A 16,818-nucleotide genomic window follows, 5' to 3' on the forward strand; every position below is an offset into this window, starting at 1 on the left:
TCCACTTGGGGAGTCTGCTTCTCTCTCTGCCCTCACCCAACTTGTGCACATGCATTTGTGCATGGCTCTCTCACTCTCTCAAATTTAAAAAAAAAAAAAAAAAAAAGTTATCTGTACTCAGAGTGCCTGGTTGGTTCAGTTGGTAGAGTATGTGACTCTTGATATCTCAGGGTCATGAGTTCAAGCCCCATGTTGGGTATAAAGCTTACTTAAAATTAAATTTAAAAAAAAAAAAGACATTCATTTTTAAAAAGTTACGTGTAAAAAAAAAAGTTATGGGGGCTCCTGGCTGGCTCAGTCAGCTAAGCATCTGCCTTCGGGTCAGGTCATAATCCAGGTTCCTGGGATTGAGCCCCACATTGCGCTTCCTGCTCTGCAGGAAGTCTGCTTCTCCCTCTCCCACTCCTCTTGCTTGTGTTCTCTTTCTCTCTGTATCTCTCTGTGTCAAATAAATAAATAAAATATATTTTTTAAATGTTACATATATATAGGGCTTAAATGTAATAAAATAATTTTTATTAATACATCAAATATATCCTTAAGTGAAACTGCCTTTTTAAATTTTTTAAAAAGATTTTATTATTTATTTATTTGTCAGAGAGAGAGAGAGAGAGAGAGAGTACAAGCAGGGGGAGTGGCAGACAGAGGGAGAAGCAGGATCCTTGATGAGCAAGGAGCCCAGTGTGGGACTTGATCCCAGGACCCTGGGATCATGACCTCAGCTGAAGGCACACACTTAACAACTGAGCCATCCAGGCATCCTGAAACTGCCTTTAAAAAAAAAAAAACTGTGAGCACATGATAGTAATCGTTTGTATCTGGGTGATATAGGTTCATGGAGTCTTAATACTTTTGCATATATCTGAATGAAATGATGTTTTGGTTTGGGGAAAACAAGTTAGAAAAAAATAGGATAGAGATTCAGTACTCTGAAATCAATTTTCCCACAGGTAATATAATTTTTACTAATATTTACATTCAGAGTCTGTATGTTTGTCTTTTATGTCTGCTTTTTTTTTTTAAAGATTTTATTTTATTTATTTGACAGAGAGAGATCACAAGTAGGCAGAGAGGCAGAGAGAGAGAGGAGGAAGCAGGCTCCCTGCTGAGCAGAGAGCCTGATGCGGAACTCGATCCCAGGACCCTGAGATCATGACCTGAGCTGAAGGCAGCGGCTTAACCCACTGAGCCACCCAGGCGCCCCTTATGTCTGCTTTTCATATTAATTTTATTATTCATTTAAACCTAACAGCTTAAGCATGAAAACATTAAGATCTTTGATTTTGTAAGTTTATGAAATTAATACCCAGTATTAAATAAAACAATGAGAAGACAATCAAGATATTAATAATTAATAGAAGCTATGCACTGTATTAGCACCTTATATATTATTTCATTAAAACCCACACAACCAGAAAAAAGTTGGGTAGTCACATAGCCAACTAGGGGAACTACAATTCAAGCATAAACTATATATGTTATTCATACTGGTCCTTATTCCCATATTCTACTTGTTTATAAAGCTTGGAGATAAATTCCACAATGATAACACCTACAAATTACCTGTTAGATTCATATGGTGAAAACCTGGAGAGTAACCAAGGGACTAATTAAAGAGTATGCCATTCCTCTCCAAGGAATTATTTGGCGGTAGCTCTTGTCTCATGAAATTATTTGAATTCCTTTTGTTACCAGTTATATCATTTATAGAAGCACACTTTCCACTAATTTTCCTTTTCCTTCCATAATCAGTTTAAACAATGCCTGGCTTTGCATATCACCATCTGACATATAAACAAATGTTTAATTTTTAATTAGTTATTAAATTATGAAATGGGAAAGAGAATGAGTGTCACAGATTTTACATGCTGTCCTAATATGTTTATAATTCCTCTGCTTACATCATACTGCCTCCCTCTTCTAGTTCACATTTTTCACTTCTCTGAAAAGTCCCATTTCTCTTTATTTACAGCTTCACTATAAACTTCCCAAGTTTTCATTCTATATATATATTTTTTAAGATTTTATTTATTTATTTGACAGAGAACACAAGTAGGCAGAGAGGCAGGCAGAGAGAGAGGAGGAAGCAGGCTCCCTGCTGAGCAGAGAGCCCAATGCGGGACTCGATCCCAGGACCCTGAGATCATGACCTGAGCCGAAGGCAGCGGCTTAACCCACTGAGCCACCCAGGCGCCCAGTTTTCATTCTATATTAACTTTTTCTCTCTTATATAGTGTTTCATAATTTGTAATCAGTTTCTTTCTTTCTTTCTTTCTTTCTTTCTTTCTTTCAGAGAGAGCGGGGGGGGGGGGCAGAGGGAGAGGGAGTTTCAAACAGACTCTGTGCTTAGCACAGAGCCTGAGAAGGGGCTTAGTCTCATGATCCTGAGATCTCGACCTGACCCAAAACCTAGAGTCAGACACATAATCAACTCTGCCATCCGTATGTTCTGTGATCAGTTAATTTCTGATAGGACAGGAAAAGTAAAGGAAACATTCTCTTCTGGATCTTTAATTAGATTTAGATGCTGTGAAGGAAAGAAATGTCTGTTTAGTTTTCTTTTTGTCTCCCAAATGCTTTATGTACCAATAAACACTGTAGAGTTGTTTTATAGATATGCTCTAACCACCATTATTTACATCTTTGTCTACACGATCAATGTGTGTATGATGTTCAGAAAACCAATGACAAATATGACCATGCATTAGCCACATGCACACAAAGAAACCTTCAAAATTAAGTATTTTCTGATATTGGATAAGAAAGCATAGTTCAAATAAAACATATCCTAATGTTTGAGATATGATCCGATCTCAAAACGAAATTTTTCAGTAAATCAAGCAATAGAGTAAGTTCCTTCTTCATTTCTTTCTTTTTTTTTTTCTTAAAGATTTTATTTATTTATTTGACAGAGAGAGAGATCACAACTAGGCAGAGAGGCAGGCAGAGAGAGGAGGGAGCAGGATCCCCGCCAAGGAGAGAGCCCGATGCGGGGCTCGATCCCAGGACTCTGGGATCATGACCTGAGCCGAAGGCAGAGGCTTTAACCCACTGAGCCACCCAGGCGCCCCCCACACCTTTTTATTTTTTAAAAGAGAGAGAGAGAGAGATTGAGAGGAGAGCAATGGGAGAAGGAGAGAGAATCTGAAGCAGGCTCCAAGCCCAGCACAGAGCCTAACACAGGGGCTCAATCTCACAACCCTGAGATCATGACCTGAGCTGAAATCAAGAGTCAGGACCTTAACCAATCAGATGCCCTCTTCTTTATTTCTAAATTCACTTGTTACTTCAACATTTACAGTGTGCCTTGGAAATAGTATATGTAATTTACATAAGTGCATAAGGAGCTTGTAAGGAGTAGAAATGGTGTATACTAAGAGCATTTCTCAATATGGGTTCCCTGGAACACTGCAGACTTGGTTTTGTATCTCAAGAGGAAAAAACTGGTGAAATCTGTATGTACAGGTATAAGAAAAAATTAAACACACTAGTAGCACAGAAGGATATTCAAAATGTATATTGATACACAGGCAGCATTTACCAACTAACTACCACACATATGCTCTCTTCAATGGTAAGTGGCTTTTATTATGTATCTATCATAAATTCAGTAATTTTTCTATATGATATTTTTATATTTAATTTTTCTAAACTTGTATACAATTTAAGACATATATATTTTTTAGCCATTGCTGAAAATAAGTACATTTAGGTTGCTTTCTTAAGCAGAAAAGTAGTATTAAATAAATGATAAACAGGGGCGCCTGGATGGCTCAGTGGGTTAAAGAAAGCCTCTGCCTTCAGTTCAGGTCATGATCTCAGGGTCCTGGGATCGAGGCCCACATGGGGCTCTCTGCTCGGCCAGAAGCTTGCTTCCTCCTCTCTCTCTGCCTGCCTCTCTGCCTACTTGTGATCTCTATCTGTCAAATGAATAAATAAAATCTTTTAAAATAAATAAATAAATGATAAAAATAAATAAATAAATAAATAAATAAATAAATAAAGCAACCTCATTGCTAATAAGGTATCAGTAGGAATGAGTGAACCAGTTGAGGAAATGAATGAGGAAAAAGTTCTTGTCGAAAGGGCACCTGGCTAGCTCAGATGAAGAGCATGTTTTTTTTTTAAAATAAATATTTAATTTATTTATTTGACAGAGAGAGCACAAGTAGGGGGAGTGGCAGGCAGAGAAAGAGGGAGAAGCTGCTGAGCAGACAGCCTGACATGGGACTCAATCCCAAGACCCCAGGATCATGACCTGAGCCAAAGGCAGATGCTTAACCATCTGAGCCACCCAGGTGCCCCGAGCATGTGACTCTTGATCTTGGGATTGTGAATTTGAGCCCCATGTTGGATGCAGGGATTATGGAAGGAAGGAAGGAAGGAAGGAAGGCAGGCAGGCAGGCAGGGGAGGAGGCGGAGAGGGAGGAAGGAAAAGAGTTCTCATTGAAAAGTGAGGAAGAGTTCCCTAAATATAGGAATGAGGGAACAAGAAGAGAAATAATTGATACCCTGACATAGAATATGTTTAAGGATGCAACTGCAGAGTGCCACTTCCAGTGACACTTTTAAGACTCAAACTGATGCTTTAATTTCGTCCTTGAACATCCAGTTAAAGTTTAGGACCCAGAAGCAGCCAGCATCCAACAGCAAATTTACCCTCAAACTTATTACTTGCCAAATTATTCTGTGGCAGGTTAGCCAGATTGTGACAATACTCTGTCTCAAGATTGAGAGTGGAAGATTAAAAGGGAAGGTAGGGATTTCATGGGTTGGCAATTCTTCTTATTCTTTGGCCACTGATCCTAGTACATAGACTTTTTTTTTTTTTTTTTTAAAGCCTGTTGCTTATTTCATTTGCTTCATGGAGATAGATTAAGGAGTACTAGAGTAACTTATTTCCATATTTCCCTATAGTTATACCTCTAGCCAATTCAGTTGGCATCTGAAATAAATGTACATACACTGTGATTCCAGGAGGTGCCTGGATGCCTCAGTGAGTTAAGCATCTGTCTCCAGCTTAGGTCATGATCCCAGGGTCCTGGGAGAGAGCCCCACATCAGGCTCTCCACTCAGTTAGGAGCCTATTCTTGCTCAAGCTCTGTCTCTGTCTCTCTCTGTATCTTAAATAAATAAAAAATATATATACATTATGATTCCAAATATCAGAAAATAGGTATTTAAAGGATATACTTCAAAATTTTAACAGAGATTATATCCAGATAGTAAAGTTTTAGGAACTATTTTTCTTTTTTCATTTCTATATTTTCCAAATTTCTACAATGAACATGAATTACTTATGCAATTGGAAAGATATTAATAAAATTCATGCTTTCATAGAAAAATTAAGAAAATGGACTTTGAGAGTATTGCTTGCTCTCCATTTGATCCAAAGGGTATATCTTTGATCTTATTGGTGTTTCATCAATACATTGTAGTTATAAAAGGTGTTCTTTGGTCAAATAAATTTAGGAAATACATGGGAGGGACCTAGCATGCAGTAATTAGCAGACAATAATTTATTATTTTGATTATGTTAGGATCGGCACTGAAGCTAGAGACAGAAGCATTAATAAATTCTGAAACCTCCCCTTAATGAACTAAGGGAGGCAGACGTATTATCATATCCTATTATGATATAATGTAATACAGTGTATGCTCTAAAGAGACAAGAACAAAATAATCCCACAGCATTTAATTTTTAAAACATTAATTTCCTCTTTCGAAGACAACCAATCTTAGCAAAAGGCAATATGTTTATTAAAATTTTGAAAACATTAAGTATAAGGTGATCTTATTCCTTCTCAATCACCTCGAAGTTCTACTACAAAACACGTATGTGGATCCCTGTATAAATGCTTATATTTCTAAACAATTTTACAGTTTTCAAAGTGCATTTTATATACCTAATCTTCCTAACAACCCAAAGAGAAACGAGGCAAACAGTCCTCATTTATAAAGAAGGAAACTAGGTCTTCTTCCCAAGACTAACTAGTGGTCCAGGATCTGACCCAGGTGATAATGCAGACATAATAAAGTTATAGTAATCCTGGTGTATATACTTTATAAGATATATTGATCAGGGACGCCTGGGTGGCTCAGTTGGTTAAGCAGCTGCCTTCGGCTCAGGTCGTGATCCCAGCGTCCTGGGATCGAGTCCCACATCGGGCTCCTTGCTCTGCAGGGAGCCTGTTTCTCCCTCTGACTCTGCCTTCCACTCTGTCTGCCTGTGCTCGCTCTCGCTCACTCTCTCTCTGACAAATAAATAAATAAAATCTTTAAAAAAAAAAAAAAAAAAAAAAAAAAAAAAAAGATATATTGATCAGTGTTTCCGTCTTGGAATGGTCATACATCTGGCTTACATGAAATATCAGGTATTTGAGGTTAGGGCAACAGAGAATTAGCCCATATGTTAGTAATATGCACAGAGAGACTAGTGACTGCTGTTGGCAGTGTCCAAGACAAAAATAAAAAGTAAGTAAGGAGGTGACTCCTTCCTCTACTATTATTTTCCAAGAACTTAATATCTTGATTTACAAAGTATTTTTTTAATTAATATCTCCCTATCATTCTGGATTTAATTATATTATTTGGTGCACATACTCAACAAAAGCATATTAAGCACTAACAACGTGGGAACTAACTACATCATACAGATACTTAATGAGATTCTTATGACAGTTTCAGGTATATATCTTTGAATACATAAATACTGATCCCATGTTTGCAAATAATGAATGGAAATTTTTATATAAGGGGTGAAACTGAAAAAACTGAAAATGACTTTATATCTCGGGGAAAATATTTTTAAAGTATTTCTGACAGTAAGTGAGAATTGGAGATCCAGCTTATCCTGGTTTTGATACTGGCTATGTTAATCTAGCATACATTTTTTAACCTCAAAAGTACTGTTTTTCTCACCTGCAGAGCATCACAAAAATTCAAAAATTAACATTTATTTCTTCTAAAAATAAAATTTAGGTCACCCACAATGACAGTTTTGATAGCTTTTTGGAGAATCTTAGTTTCGGTTTGGGTTTTTAGTAAGTACATTTTTCTTTCTTTCTTTTTTTTTTTTTTTTTAATCAGTAAACAGAGTGCACCTAGCTGGCTCAGTCAGAAGAGTGTGCAACTCTTGATCTCAGGGTGATGAGTTCAGGCCCCATGTTGGGTGTAGAGATTACTTAAATAAGAAAATAAACTTTTTTTAAAAAGTAACTATATATTGGGCGCCTGGGTGGCTCAGTGGGTTAAGCCGCTGCCTTCGGCTCAGGTCATGATCTCAGGGTCCTGGGATCGAGTCCCGCATCGGGCTCTCTGCTCAGCAGGGAGCCTGCTTCCTCCTCTCTCTCTCTGCCTCTCTGCCTACTTGTGATCTCTCTCTGTCAAATAAATAAAATAAAATCTTTTTTAAAAAAAAAGTAACTATATATTTAATTAAACCAAGTAAGCATTTACATGGCATTTAGCTGGTGACCCCTTAAAACCTTTGATGCTTTTCATAAATAAGGAGACTAGCACAACTATTGAAGTCACTCTTTAGAACTATGTTTAACATAGAACTGTACAGATTATACAGAAGAATACTAATGTATTTCTGTCATATTTAAAACTGTATTCCTGGCCAATTCTTGTTAGAAAAGGTGTTACGGTACTAAATCAAGTTTTAGACTGTAAACTCCTAGAATTTGCCATTTCAAGTATTAGACTGTGAATTTCAAGCAGTTTTAACCTAGTTAAACATTCATCTGTAAAGAATAGTTAAAATTGATTGACTTCATCCAATTTCACAGCATTTTATACATCACGCTTGAAATGAAATAAAGACTCATTATTCTGAGATAATGAAGGGACAAAGATTTGGCCTGCTGTTTGGGAAATTACAGGGTGAACTATCTCGGCTCCTTTTAGCAAGATACTTTTCCAAGAAACAACTTCTTTGTTTTCGCTAAGCAATACAGTCCTGTCATAAATTACATCGTCTTTTTGTCTTTAGAAAACCCAGGTGTTATTGCAGAGGTGCAGCGTAGGGCTTAAAAAAAAAGGAAAAAAAGAAAAAAAGAAAAAGGGCAGGTGAAAGGTTTGCTGCCTTGGGAACCAGGACGCTCCAGTTTCTGTCCCAATCCAGTCCAAGCTCTGTGACCTTGGGCAGTGTCCCCAGGTCAGTGACTAGGTTTCCCTCTCTTCTTAATTATCAGTATTCAGAGAGGGGGACGGGTGTGGGCCGGGGGGGGGGGGGGTAGGAACCAGTCCCCAGGGACTGCAGACAACCAAGCTACAGCACGGTCCAGGTTCACGCAGTTCCTCAACCCTCGAAGCTCGTCGCCCCGGATCTCCCCCACAAGCTCAGCCACTGGCTCCGCTCAGAGCAGTCGGTTCCGGTTCCCCAGCCGGGTACCCGGGTTCTGCTCCGCGCTCCCCCCACCGTCTTCAGCCTCGCTGCTAGAAAGGGACCTTGCGATCATCCTTCCATCTGCCGAGAAACGCTCCATCCACCCTTAATTCTCACCCTCGTCCGTCCTCCTTCAGAGAACACCTGACACCGCTGCACTCGACAGAGCCCCACCATGGCTCTGTCTCAAGATCCCTCATCTTCCTTCAGGAGAGCTCCCTTTCACATCGCCTTCACCTCCAGGGAGTCCTCTTTCGCACACCCATTCTTCCTCAAACTCTCACGCATTTCCACCCGCCAGCCTTTTGCAGAGCTCTGAAGGACCCTCAGCTCTAGTGGGGGGAAAAGCCTCCCGCACCTCCGCCATCGATCTGGGGACCCCCTCTCACCTCCGCGGTGAGAGATGTGTTTACTGAGGAATCGCTGCTTCTTTCTCGGGTGCAGCAAGGTCGGGTATTTGAGCAACAAGAATGAGGTCACCAAGTACCCTCCCAGGGTGGAGAGAAGGTAAAAAGCCGCGGTGGACGACATCTCAGCCTCCTTGTGGGAAGTCTCCCACCCCCGGGCCCTCTGAACTCCGCTGCGGCGGTCGCAACGGCTGCGGCGGCGGAGGCAGCTGCTCGAGGTCTGCTCGCCCCCAGCCGGTGCCCGCGGTGTAGCGCACTTGCCGGCGCCAGCCGTCCACGCAGGCGCAGCCAGACCCCGGGCGTCTGAGCAACAAAGGGGCTGCGGTACGCAGGCGCGCTCTGGCTGCTGGGTAGGAGCCTGCAGAGGTCGGGTAGTGAGCATTTGTCACCCAGCTCTGCGGTAGAACCCGCCGCGCTTTAGAAAAGCTCCGAAGGAGGCGAAAGCTTGGAATCTTGCCAGTGCCTTCGCCATCCCTCAGGCAGAAAAGGCTTTTCAAAGATAGCCTGAATTCGGGAAGGCCTGACATAATTAGAAAATCCGCATCAAAAAAAGAGAGATTCCAGGGCACATCTTAACCCCTACTCTAGGAAATGCAAAGAACTGTTACCAATGGAGGAGTTAAGGCCTGCTAAAACAAATAATGAACCCATCCGTTTGTCTAGCTAAGATAGAGTTTTCCCTATTATACATAGCATAAGACATACTAGTTTGCTTATCAATCAAATATTTGAGGGGCAGACTCCTCCCTCGTTTCACTGCGAAAATGTAATCCACCTCCCCACCCCCCCACCCACCCCACCCCCACGCCTTGGATAGGAAGTCAAGAAATATTTGTTGATTTGCAGGTCTACTTATATTAGGAAAACGTTGATAAGTTTATAGGTTATTATTTAGAAGTCTTAGATGGGAAACTCAATCCTTGAAGGGCCAACTAGTTTTCCTTTTATCCATACTTCCAGGTTGACATAAGGAAAATGTGGGGAAAAGGTAGGTGGCTACATATCCGAGGAGCGCCGTAAAGGTCAAGTTGATCACACTGTCTTATAAGTCAGTTATGGGTGGGGGTCTTGCTGGTTCAGGGGGTGGTTAAAGGGTTAATTTCAGTGCCCATCAGGTTATGGGTTGTTGGGTTTTTTTTCTTTTTTTAAGATTTTGTTTATTTATTTGACAGAGATCACAAGAAGGTAGAGAAGCAGGCAGAAAGAGGAAGGGAAGCAGGCTCCCTGCTGAGCAGAGAGCCCGATGTGGGGCTTGATCCCTAGACTCTGGGATCATGACCTGAGCCAAAGGCAGAGGCTTTAACCCGCTGAGCCACCCAGGCGCCCCCATCAGGTTATGTTTTGCCTGCAGGATCTTTTGCCTGAGTTAAGAGATAACATAGAAAGACTTAATCAATTACAAAATTTGAGGTTAAAAATAGAGATAGTTGAAGTCCTCATTCCATGAAGATTCTAGGAAACGGCGGCCTACACTAAATTTTAAAAAGTAGCTGAAAATGGGGCGCCTGGGTAACATTCAGTGGGCTGAGTGTTAGACTCCTGGTTTCAGCTCAGATGATCTCAGGGTTGTGGGATAGCGCCCTACCCTGGGCTCGGAGCTCAGCACAAGTTAGCTTGGGGTTCTTTCCCCCTCCTTCTCCTCCCCTCTGCTCTCCCCCGTGCTTGTGTGTGCGCTCTCTCTCTAAAATAAAAATAAAGGGGCGCCTGGGTGGCTCAGTGGGTTAAGCCGCTGCCTTCGGCTCGGGTCATGATCTCAGGGTCCTGGGATCGAGTCCCGCATCGGGCTCTCTGCTCAGCAGGGAGCCTGCTTCTCTCTCTCTCTCTCTCTCTTTCTCTCTCTCTGCCTGCCTCTCCGTCTACTTGTGATTTCTCTCTGTCAAATAAATAAAATCTTAAAAAAAATAAAAATAAAATCTTTTTTTTTTAAATTTTTCTTTATTTTTTCGACAGAGATCACAAGTAGGCAGAGAGGCAGGCAGGGGGGGGGGGCGGGGAAGCAGGCTCCCCGCGGTGCAGAGAGCCCTATGCAGGGCTCTATCCCAGGACCATGCCCAGAGCGGAAGGCAGAGGCTTAACGCACTGAGCCACTCAGGCGCCCCTAAAATCTTTTCTTTAAAAAAAAAAAAAAAAAAGTGGCTGAGGGGCGCCTGGGTGGCTCAGTTCTTAAGTGTCTGCCTTCAGCTCTGGTCGTGATCCCAGAGTCCTGGGATCCAGCCCCACATCGCCCTGCTCAGTGGGAAGACAGCTGCTGCTTCTCCCCCTCCCCCGGGGTTGTGTTCTCTCTCTCTCGCTGTCTCTGTCTTTGTCAAATAAATAAATAAAACCTTAAAAAAAAAAAATAAAGAAGTAGCTGAAAAAGACTTCTGCATCAGTTTGCCACCATAGGAAGTCTATTTCTTGATCTAAATCAAGAATATCTCTAGATATCAAAATATCTAGAGAAATGGTAAAGCCTTTATAGAAGAAAAAGAACTAAATATGAAAATTCTCAAATATAACCACACTTTTAAAAAAAGATTTTATTTACTTATTTGACACAGAGAGAGATCACAAGTAGGCAGAGAGGCAGGCAGAGAGAGAGGAGGAAGCAGACGCCCTGCGGAGCAGAGAGCCCAACGCGGGGCTCAATCCCAGGACCCTGAGATCATGACCCGAGCGGAAGGCAGAGGCTTTAACCCACTGAGCCACCCAGGCGCCCGTATAATCACATTTTTTAAACTAAAAGATTTTAAGGAAACTCAGGAGTTGAAAAATATTTCTTGTTAGAAATAATCTGTTTAGGGCTGACAAATTATATCCTGAAGATCAGCTTGATGGGCATGGTTCTGCTTCCCTTTACCAAAATCTCACCTGATAGCAACTTTTCTTTTAACTTTTGTTAAACTTTTGTTTAACCCAAGGAGAGAGAGAAAGAGAGAGAGAGAGAGAACAAGCAGGGGGAGCGGCAGAGGGAGAAACAGCCTCCTTGCTGAGCAGGGATCCCAGAGTGGGTCTCTATCCCAGGACCCCGGGATCATGACCTGAGCTGAAGGTGGACGCTTAACCAACTGAGCTACCCACGTGCCTGGCCTGTTTCACTGTTCTCTGCAGAAGTTAAGTACTTTGCCCAAGATTACATGGCTAGTAGCTAATGTTATAACAAAGGTCACCACTCTTAATTCAGTTCAAGGGGTTGGTTGGAGAAGATAGTATTGAGCTTCTGAAAAATAAAAGATTAATGAATGATTCCTTATGTTGTCATTTAAATCCCTTTACAGTTGCATTGCCCAAATCATTAGGTAGCAGATGTAATGGCCTAGGATCAGAGATATTTACCGAAGAGTTCTGAAGGAATTAATAAATTAAATTGAGATCTTATTCAAAATAAGAAAACTGGTGCTGAATGGATTGATGGCCTATCATCAGGATTCCTAACTATGACAATGGGAATCTGATACTAGGCTAGAGCATGGTTTAACTTTTTGTAGGGCAATTTAGCAATATGTGTCAAAATGCAAAATGTATATATCTCTTGCCCTATCAATCCAAAGTCTAGCAGTTTTTTCTGCAAAGCAAAGTTCATAAGTATTAATAAAAGACATATGCATATGGGATGCCTGGGTGACTCAGTTGGTCAAGATATGACTTTGGCTCGGGTCATGATCTCAGGGTCCTGGGATGGAGCCCCATGTCAGGCTCCTTGGTTCAATCGGGAATCTGCTTCTCCCCCTCTCTCTGCTTCTCCCTGCTGCTTGTGCTCTCTCTCTAATAAATAAAATCTTAAAAAAAAAAAAGAAGAAGAAGAAAATGATTTCTATTGCTATATTTTTGGGCAGGATTATTTTTAGCATAGGAAGATTTGGGAACAATACATTGTATTTACAATTTGATAGGATCTGAGCTCAGTTACAAATAACAGTAACTATCCTTTCTATTTTTAAGAGTTTGTAAAGGACTTCAATTAATACAACTTTAAGAGTTTGAACCAAGGTTATCTTTTGAGGTAGGTAAAGGAGTTATTGTCCTCATTTTACAAGATCAACAAACTAAAGCTTTAGATGGTATTCAATGTCTGGATTGTTTCCTTAAAACATCAACCCAGTGAGCTGCTGTGCCAACCTAGGCCAATAAACATAATTCAGAATACTGAAAATTAAACATAAACTGCTAGCTGGCCTTTGTTCACAGTTGTGCAGCATTCCAAAAACTGAGTGTAGTTCTATTTGCCACATCTTAGGACAGGCACAAAGTTGTAAGAGACAGAAAGGAGAGAGAGTGGCCAAAGGATTTCAGAGGATGTCATATCTGAAGTATAAACAAACTAACAAAAATTAAATCAAGTTTAAAAGACCACAGAAAGGTACAAGAGGAAAGGTACAAATCAAGTCGACAAAACTGCTACCCATCATGGTGCTTACCATAGTTTCTACATATACGAGGCACTGTTTACCTGATAATAAAATGTAGGACTAAAACTAACCAAAATGTATTCACCATCTCCAAAACTATTAGAATTGTGGGATACCTTTAAAAATAAACTCAAGATAAAATATAATTATCGAGAATTTATAGGGGTACCTGGGAGGCTCAGTGGGTTAAAGCCTCTGTCATTGGCTCAGTTCATGATCCCAGGGTCCTGGGATCAAGCCCCACATCAGACTCTCTGCTCAGCGGGGAGCCTGCTTGCCCCCGCCCCCCGCCTGCTTCTCTACCTACTTGTGATTTCTGTCTGTCAAATAAATAAATAAAATCTTTTAAAAAAAGAATTTATTTATGTGCCCCTCTGTTAGGATCTTTATATATACTCCTTTACTCCTCACAAACACCCTTTGCGATAAATAATAATTATCATTATCATTTTATTATTTATTTAATCATTACCATTTTAGAGAAAATAATGCTCAAGAATTAAATAAATTGTCTAGATTTCTCTTTCTAAAGATTTATTTATTTGAGAGAGAGAGTGGGAACAGATGTGGGCAGTGGGAGAGAATCCTTAAGCAGGCTCCCTGATGAGTGCAGAGCCCAACATGGGGCTCACCCATCTGACCCATGAGATCCTGCGCTGAACTGAAACCAAGAGTCTGAAGCTCAACAGACTGAGCCACTCAGGTGCCATTGTCCAGGTTTCCTAAGCAGTAGAATCTTTTTTTTCTTTTCTTTTCTTTTTTTTTTTTTTTTGGCTCCAATCTACTATAGTACTATTTTATACAGGAGAAAATCTGTAACAAGAGATGGTATAATATAAAGATTCAATAGAGTTTAGAGAGAATTGAGATTCATGGTCTTAAAAGAAACAAGATATTTTAGGGGTATCATGCCCAATTTTTCTGACATTAAAAACTCACCCATTCACGTCTTTGTTTTTTTTTTTTTTAAGATTTTATTTATTTATTTGACACACAGAGAGATCACAAGTACGCAGAGAGGCAGGCAGAGAGAGAGGGGGAAGCAGGCTCCCCATGAACAGAGCTTGATACAGGGCTCGATCCCAGGACCCTGAGATCATGACCCAAGCCGAGGGCAGAGGCTTAACCCATTGAGCCACTGAGGTGCCCCACACATGTCTTTTTTAAAAGATTTTATTTATTTATTTGACTGAGAGAGAGAAAATGAGATAGAGAGCATGAGAAGGGGGAGGGTCAGAAGGAGAAACAGACTCCCTACCGAACAGGGAGCCCAATGAGGGACTTGATCTCAGGACACCAGGATCATGACCTGAGCCTAAGGCAGTTGCTTAACCAACTGAGACAACCAGGCACCCCTAAGATTTTATTTATTCATTAGAGACCAAGAAAGCAAGCATGAGCAAGCAGAAGGGGTGGGGGTGGGGCAGAGGGAGCCACACAAGCAGTCTTCCCGCTGAGCGAGGAGACCATTGCAGTGCTAGATCCCAGTACCCCAAGACCATGACCAGAACTGAAGGCAGACGCTTAACTGAGCCACCCAGTCACCCCAAAAACTCACCCATTCACCAAGTCTTAAGACCAGAGTCATATATTCAGTTGGAGGAACTGACATGCAGTTTTCAATCTTATATTATTTCAGAAGACAGGACACCGGAAGAGTACAGCTTTAAAATCAGAGTCCTTGATTTAAATTCTGACTTTGCTACTCCCTCCCTACTATGTGACCTTGGACAAATTATTCAGCCACTTCTAACTTTAATTTCTTGATCTGTAAAAACAGACTTATCTTGCAACATTTTGAGGATTAGAGACAATGTATGCAAAATGCTTAGTAAAGTACCTAAGAAATGGACATTCATAAAATAGCTGTTATTATTCTGTGGCATTTAGTAAAGAGTAGCTGTTGTTATTTTTGTGAATCAAACTTTCCTAGTCCCATTTTTCTAATTTTCTTTGTTTTACTCTTTCTTGGAAGTTTTTTGTTTGTTTTTCAACTAAAATACAAATTCCTCTGTTTAAGTAGTACAGGGAACTTAATTTTAAACCAACATGTGAGGCCATTTTAAAAAAATCAGAGTAACATAGTTTAACATAAAAAAGAGCTATCACATTTGTCCTTTAAATAATCAGCACTCCTTGAATAAGATATAATTTACTTCCTAAAGTTCTATACAACTTTTCGGAGACACAACAGACTTACCAATAGGCAAAAGGATATCCTGTAAAGTCCCTTCTAACCTAGCGATTCTTTAAAAAAAGAAAATCATTTGAATCATCTGCTTTATCTCAATAAAAAAGAGAAACATCTGCTAAGCAAAGGACAATGCAAGTGCTGCTACAGAAGAAATATAATTTCTTTAATAAAATCACTTTGGAAATTTGCTGAATAAGGTTTATATCACTAATGTGCAAGGCAGTAAGCAATACAAATTGCATAGTCCACACTTCTCTAATGCAACATTCTATAAACCAATTTATGGATAAAAACATGAAGAAGTTCTGCAATTGTATTAAGCAGGCTGTAAATACAAATAGCATAAAAATTTGTATTTAAAAAATACAGAAATTCAAATTAGGGTGGCTTCTGTAATCAAAAATAATTAAGGAAAATCACTTACTAATTTAAGCAGGAATGTAAATTTTTTCCATGTAAGAACGACATAAAAAAAAAAAGAAAAAAAAGACACAAATCTGCTCTTTTGACACCTTATTTGTTCTTACAAACTACTTTGTTACAGTTCCTTTAACCACAAGTTTATACAACCTGTTACTCAACTCTTATAGGCTATTAAAAAAACAAAACAAGGGGGTCTGGGAGGCTCAGTCAGTTAAGCATCTGACTCTCGGTTTCAACTCAGGTCATGATCTCAGAGTCATGAGATCAAGCCACCGTCAGTGGGGAGTCTGCGTCTCTCCCTCTCTGGCTCCCTATGACCCTCCCCCCACTTTCTCACTCTCCCTTAAATAAATCTTTAGAAAAGCAAACAACTATTAATATATGTCCTACAGAGCAGTCTGTGTTTTCCAAATGCAGTGGACTAGTTAATGAAACCACCAAAAAACCATGCTTAGTACAAAAGTGATTGTGATTGTTAAAACTGATATATAAGGAAGGAAAAATTAAAAGGATGAAAAATAAGGATGGGATGCAAAAACACTGTAAATTAATTTCCAGAGTTGGAGGCTCATGTTGAGTGTAGAGATTACTTAAAAACAAAGTCTTAGAAAAAAAGTTAAAAAATAAGTTTTAGTTCACTTAAAATAGATCTCTCAAATAAAAAAATGAAATAAATTAAAAATAAAAAAGTAAAAAAAATTATGACATCTCATCAGTCCAGGAATAAAATAGTCAGGACAAAATAGTCTAACTTAGGTACCAGAATTGTGAGCCAAACAATAGGGCTTTTTTTTGCAAGTAAGTTGTCCATACCATTACCAGATAACCTACTGGGTCATCTTCTTTTTGAAGGTAATTTTCAAAGTGGCGTCTTAAGGAAAATCCCAGCTTAAACATCGTTTTAACCAAAGCAAAGTTTTGGATCAACATGGTTATGTAACATTGTTATGACAGAAACATGTTTTATTATGGACAGTGAAACAGAAACAAAAGAAAATAGAGCTACCAACCAGA

General features: G+C 39.9%; 1 protein-coding gene across 1 annotated transcript in view; it reads right to left on the minus strand.

Annotated features, from left to right (window-relative positions):
* Positions 1-9,196, minus strand: part of GDPD1 (glycerophosphodiester phosphodiesterase domain containing 1) — a 55,984-nt gene extending 46,788 nt beyond the window's left edge. Inside the window, exon 1 of the mRNA XM_032323043.1 lies at positions 8,782-9,196. Coding sequence (XP_032178934.1) covers positions 8,782-9,181 — 400 coding nt within the window. The 5' untranslated portion in view covers positions 9,182-9,196. The remainder of the gene's footprint in view (positions 1-8,781) is intronic.
* Between the last annotated feature and the right edge of the window lie 7,622 nt (positions 9,197-16,818).

Source organism: Mustela erminea, chromosome 18 (assembly GCF_009829155.1).
Source record: "Mustela erminea isolate mMusErm1 chromosome 18, mMusErm1.Pri, whole genome shotgun sequence".
NCBI classification, from domain to species: domain Eukaryota; kingdom Metazoa; phylum Chordata; class Mammalia; order Carnivora; family Mustelidae; genus Mustela; species Mustela erminea.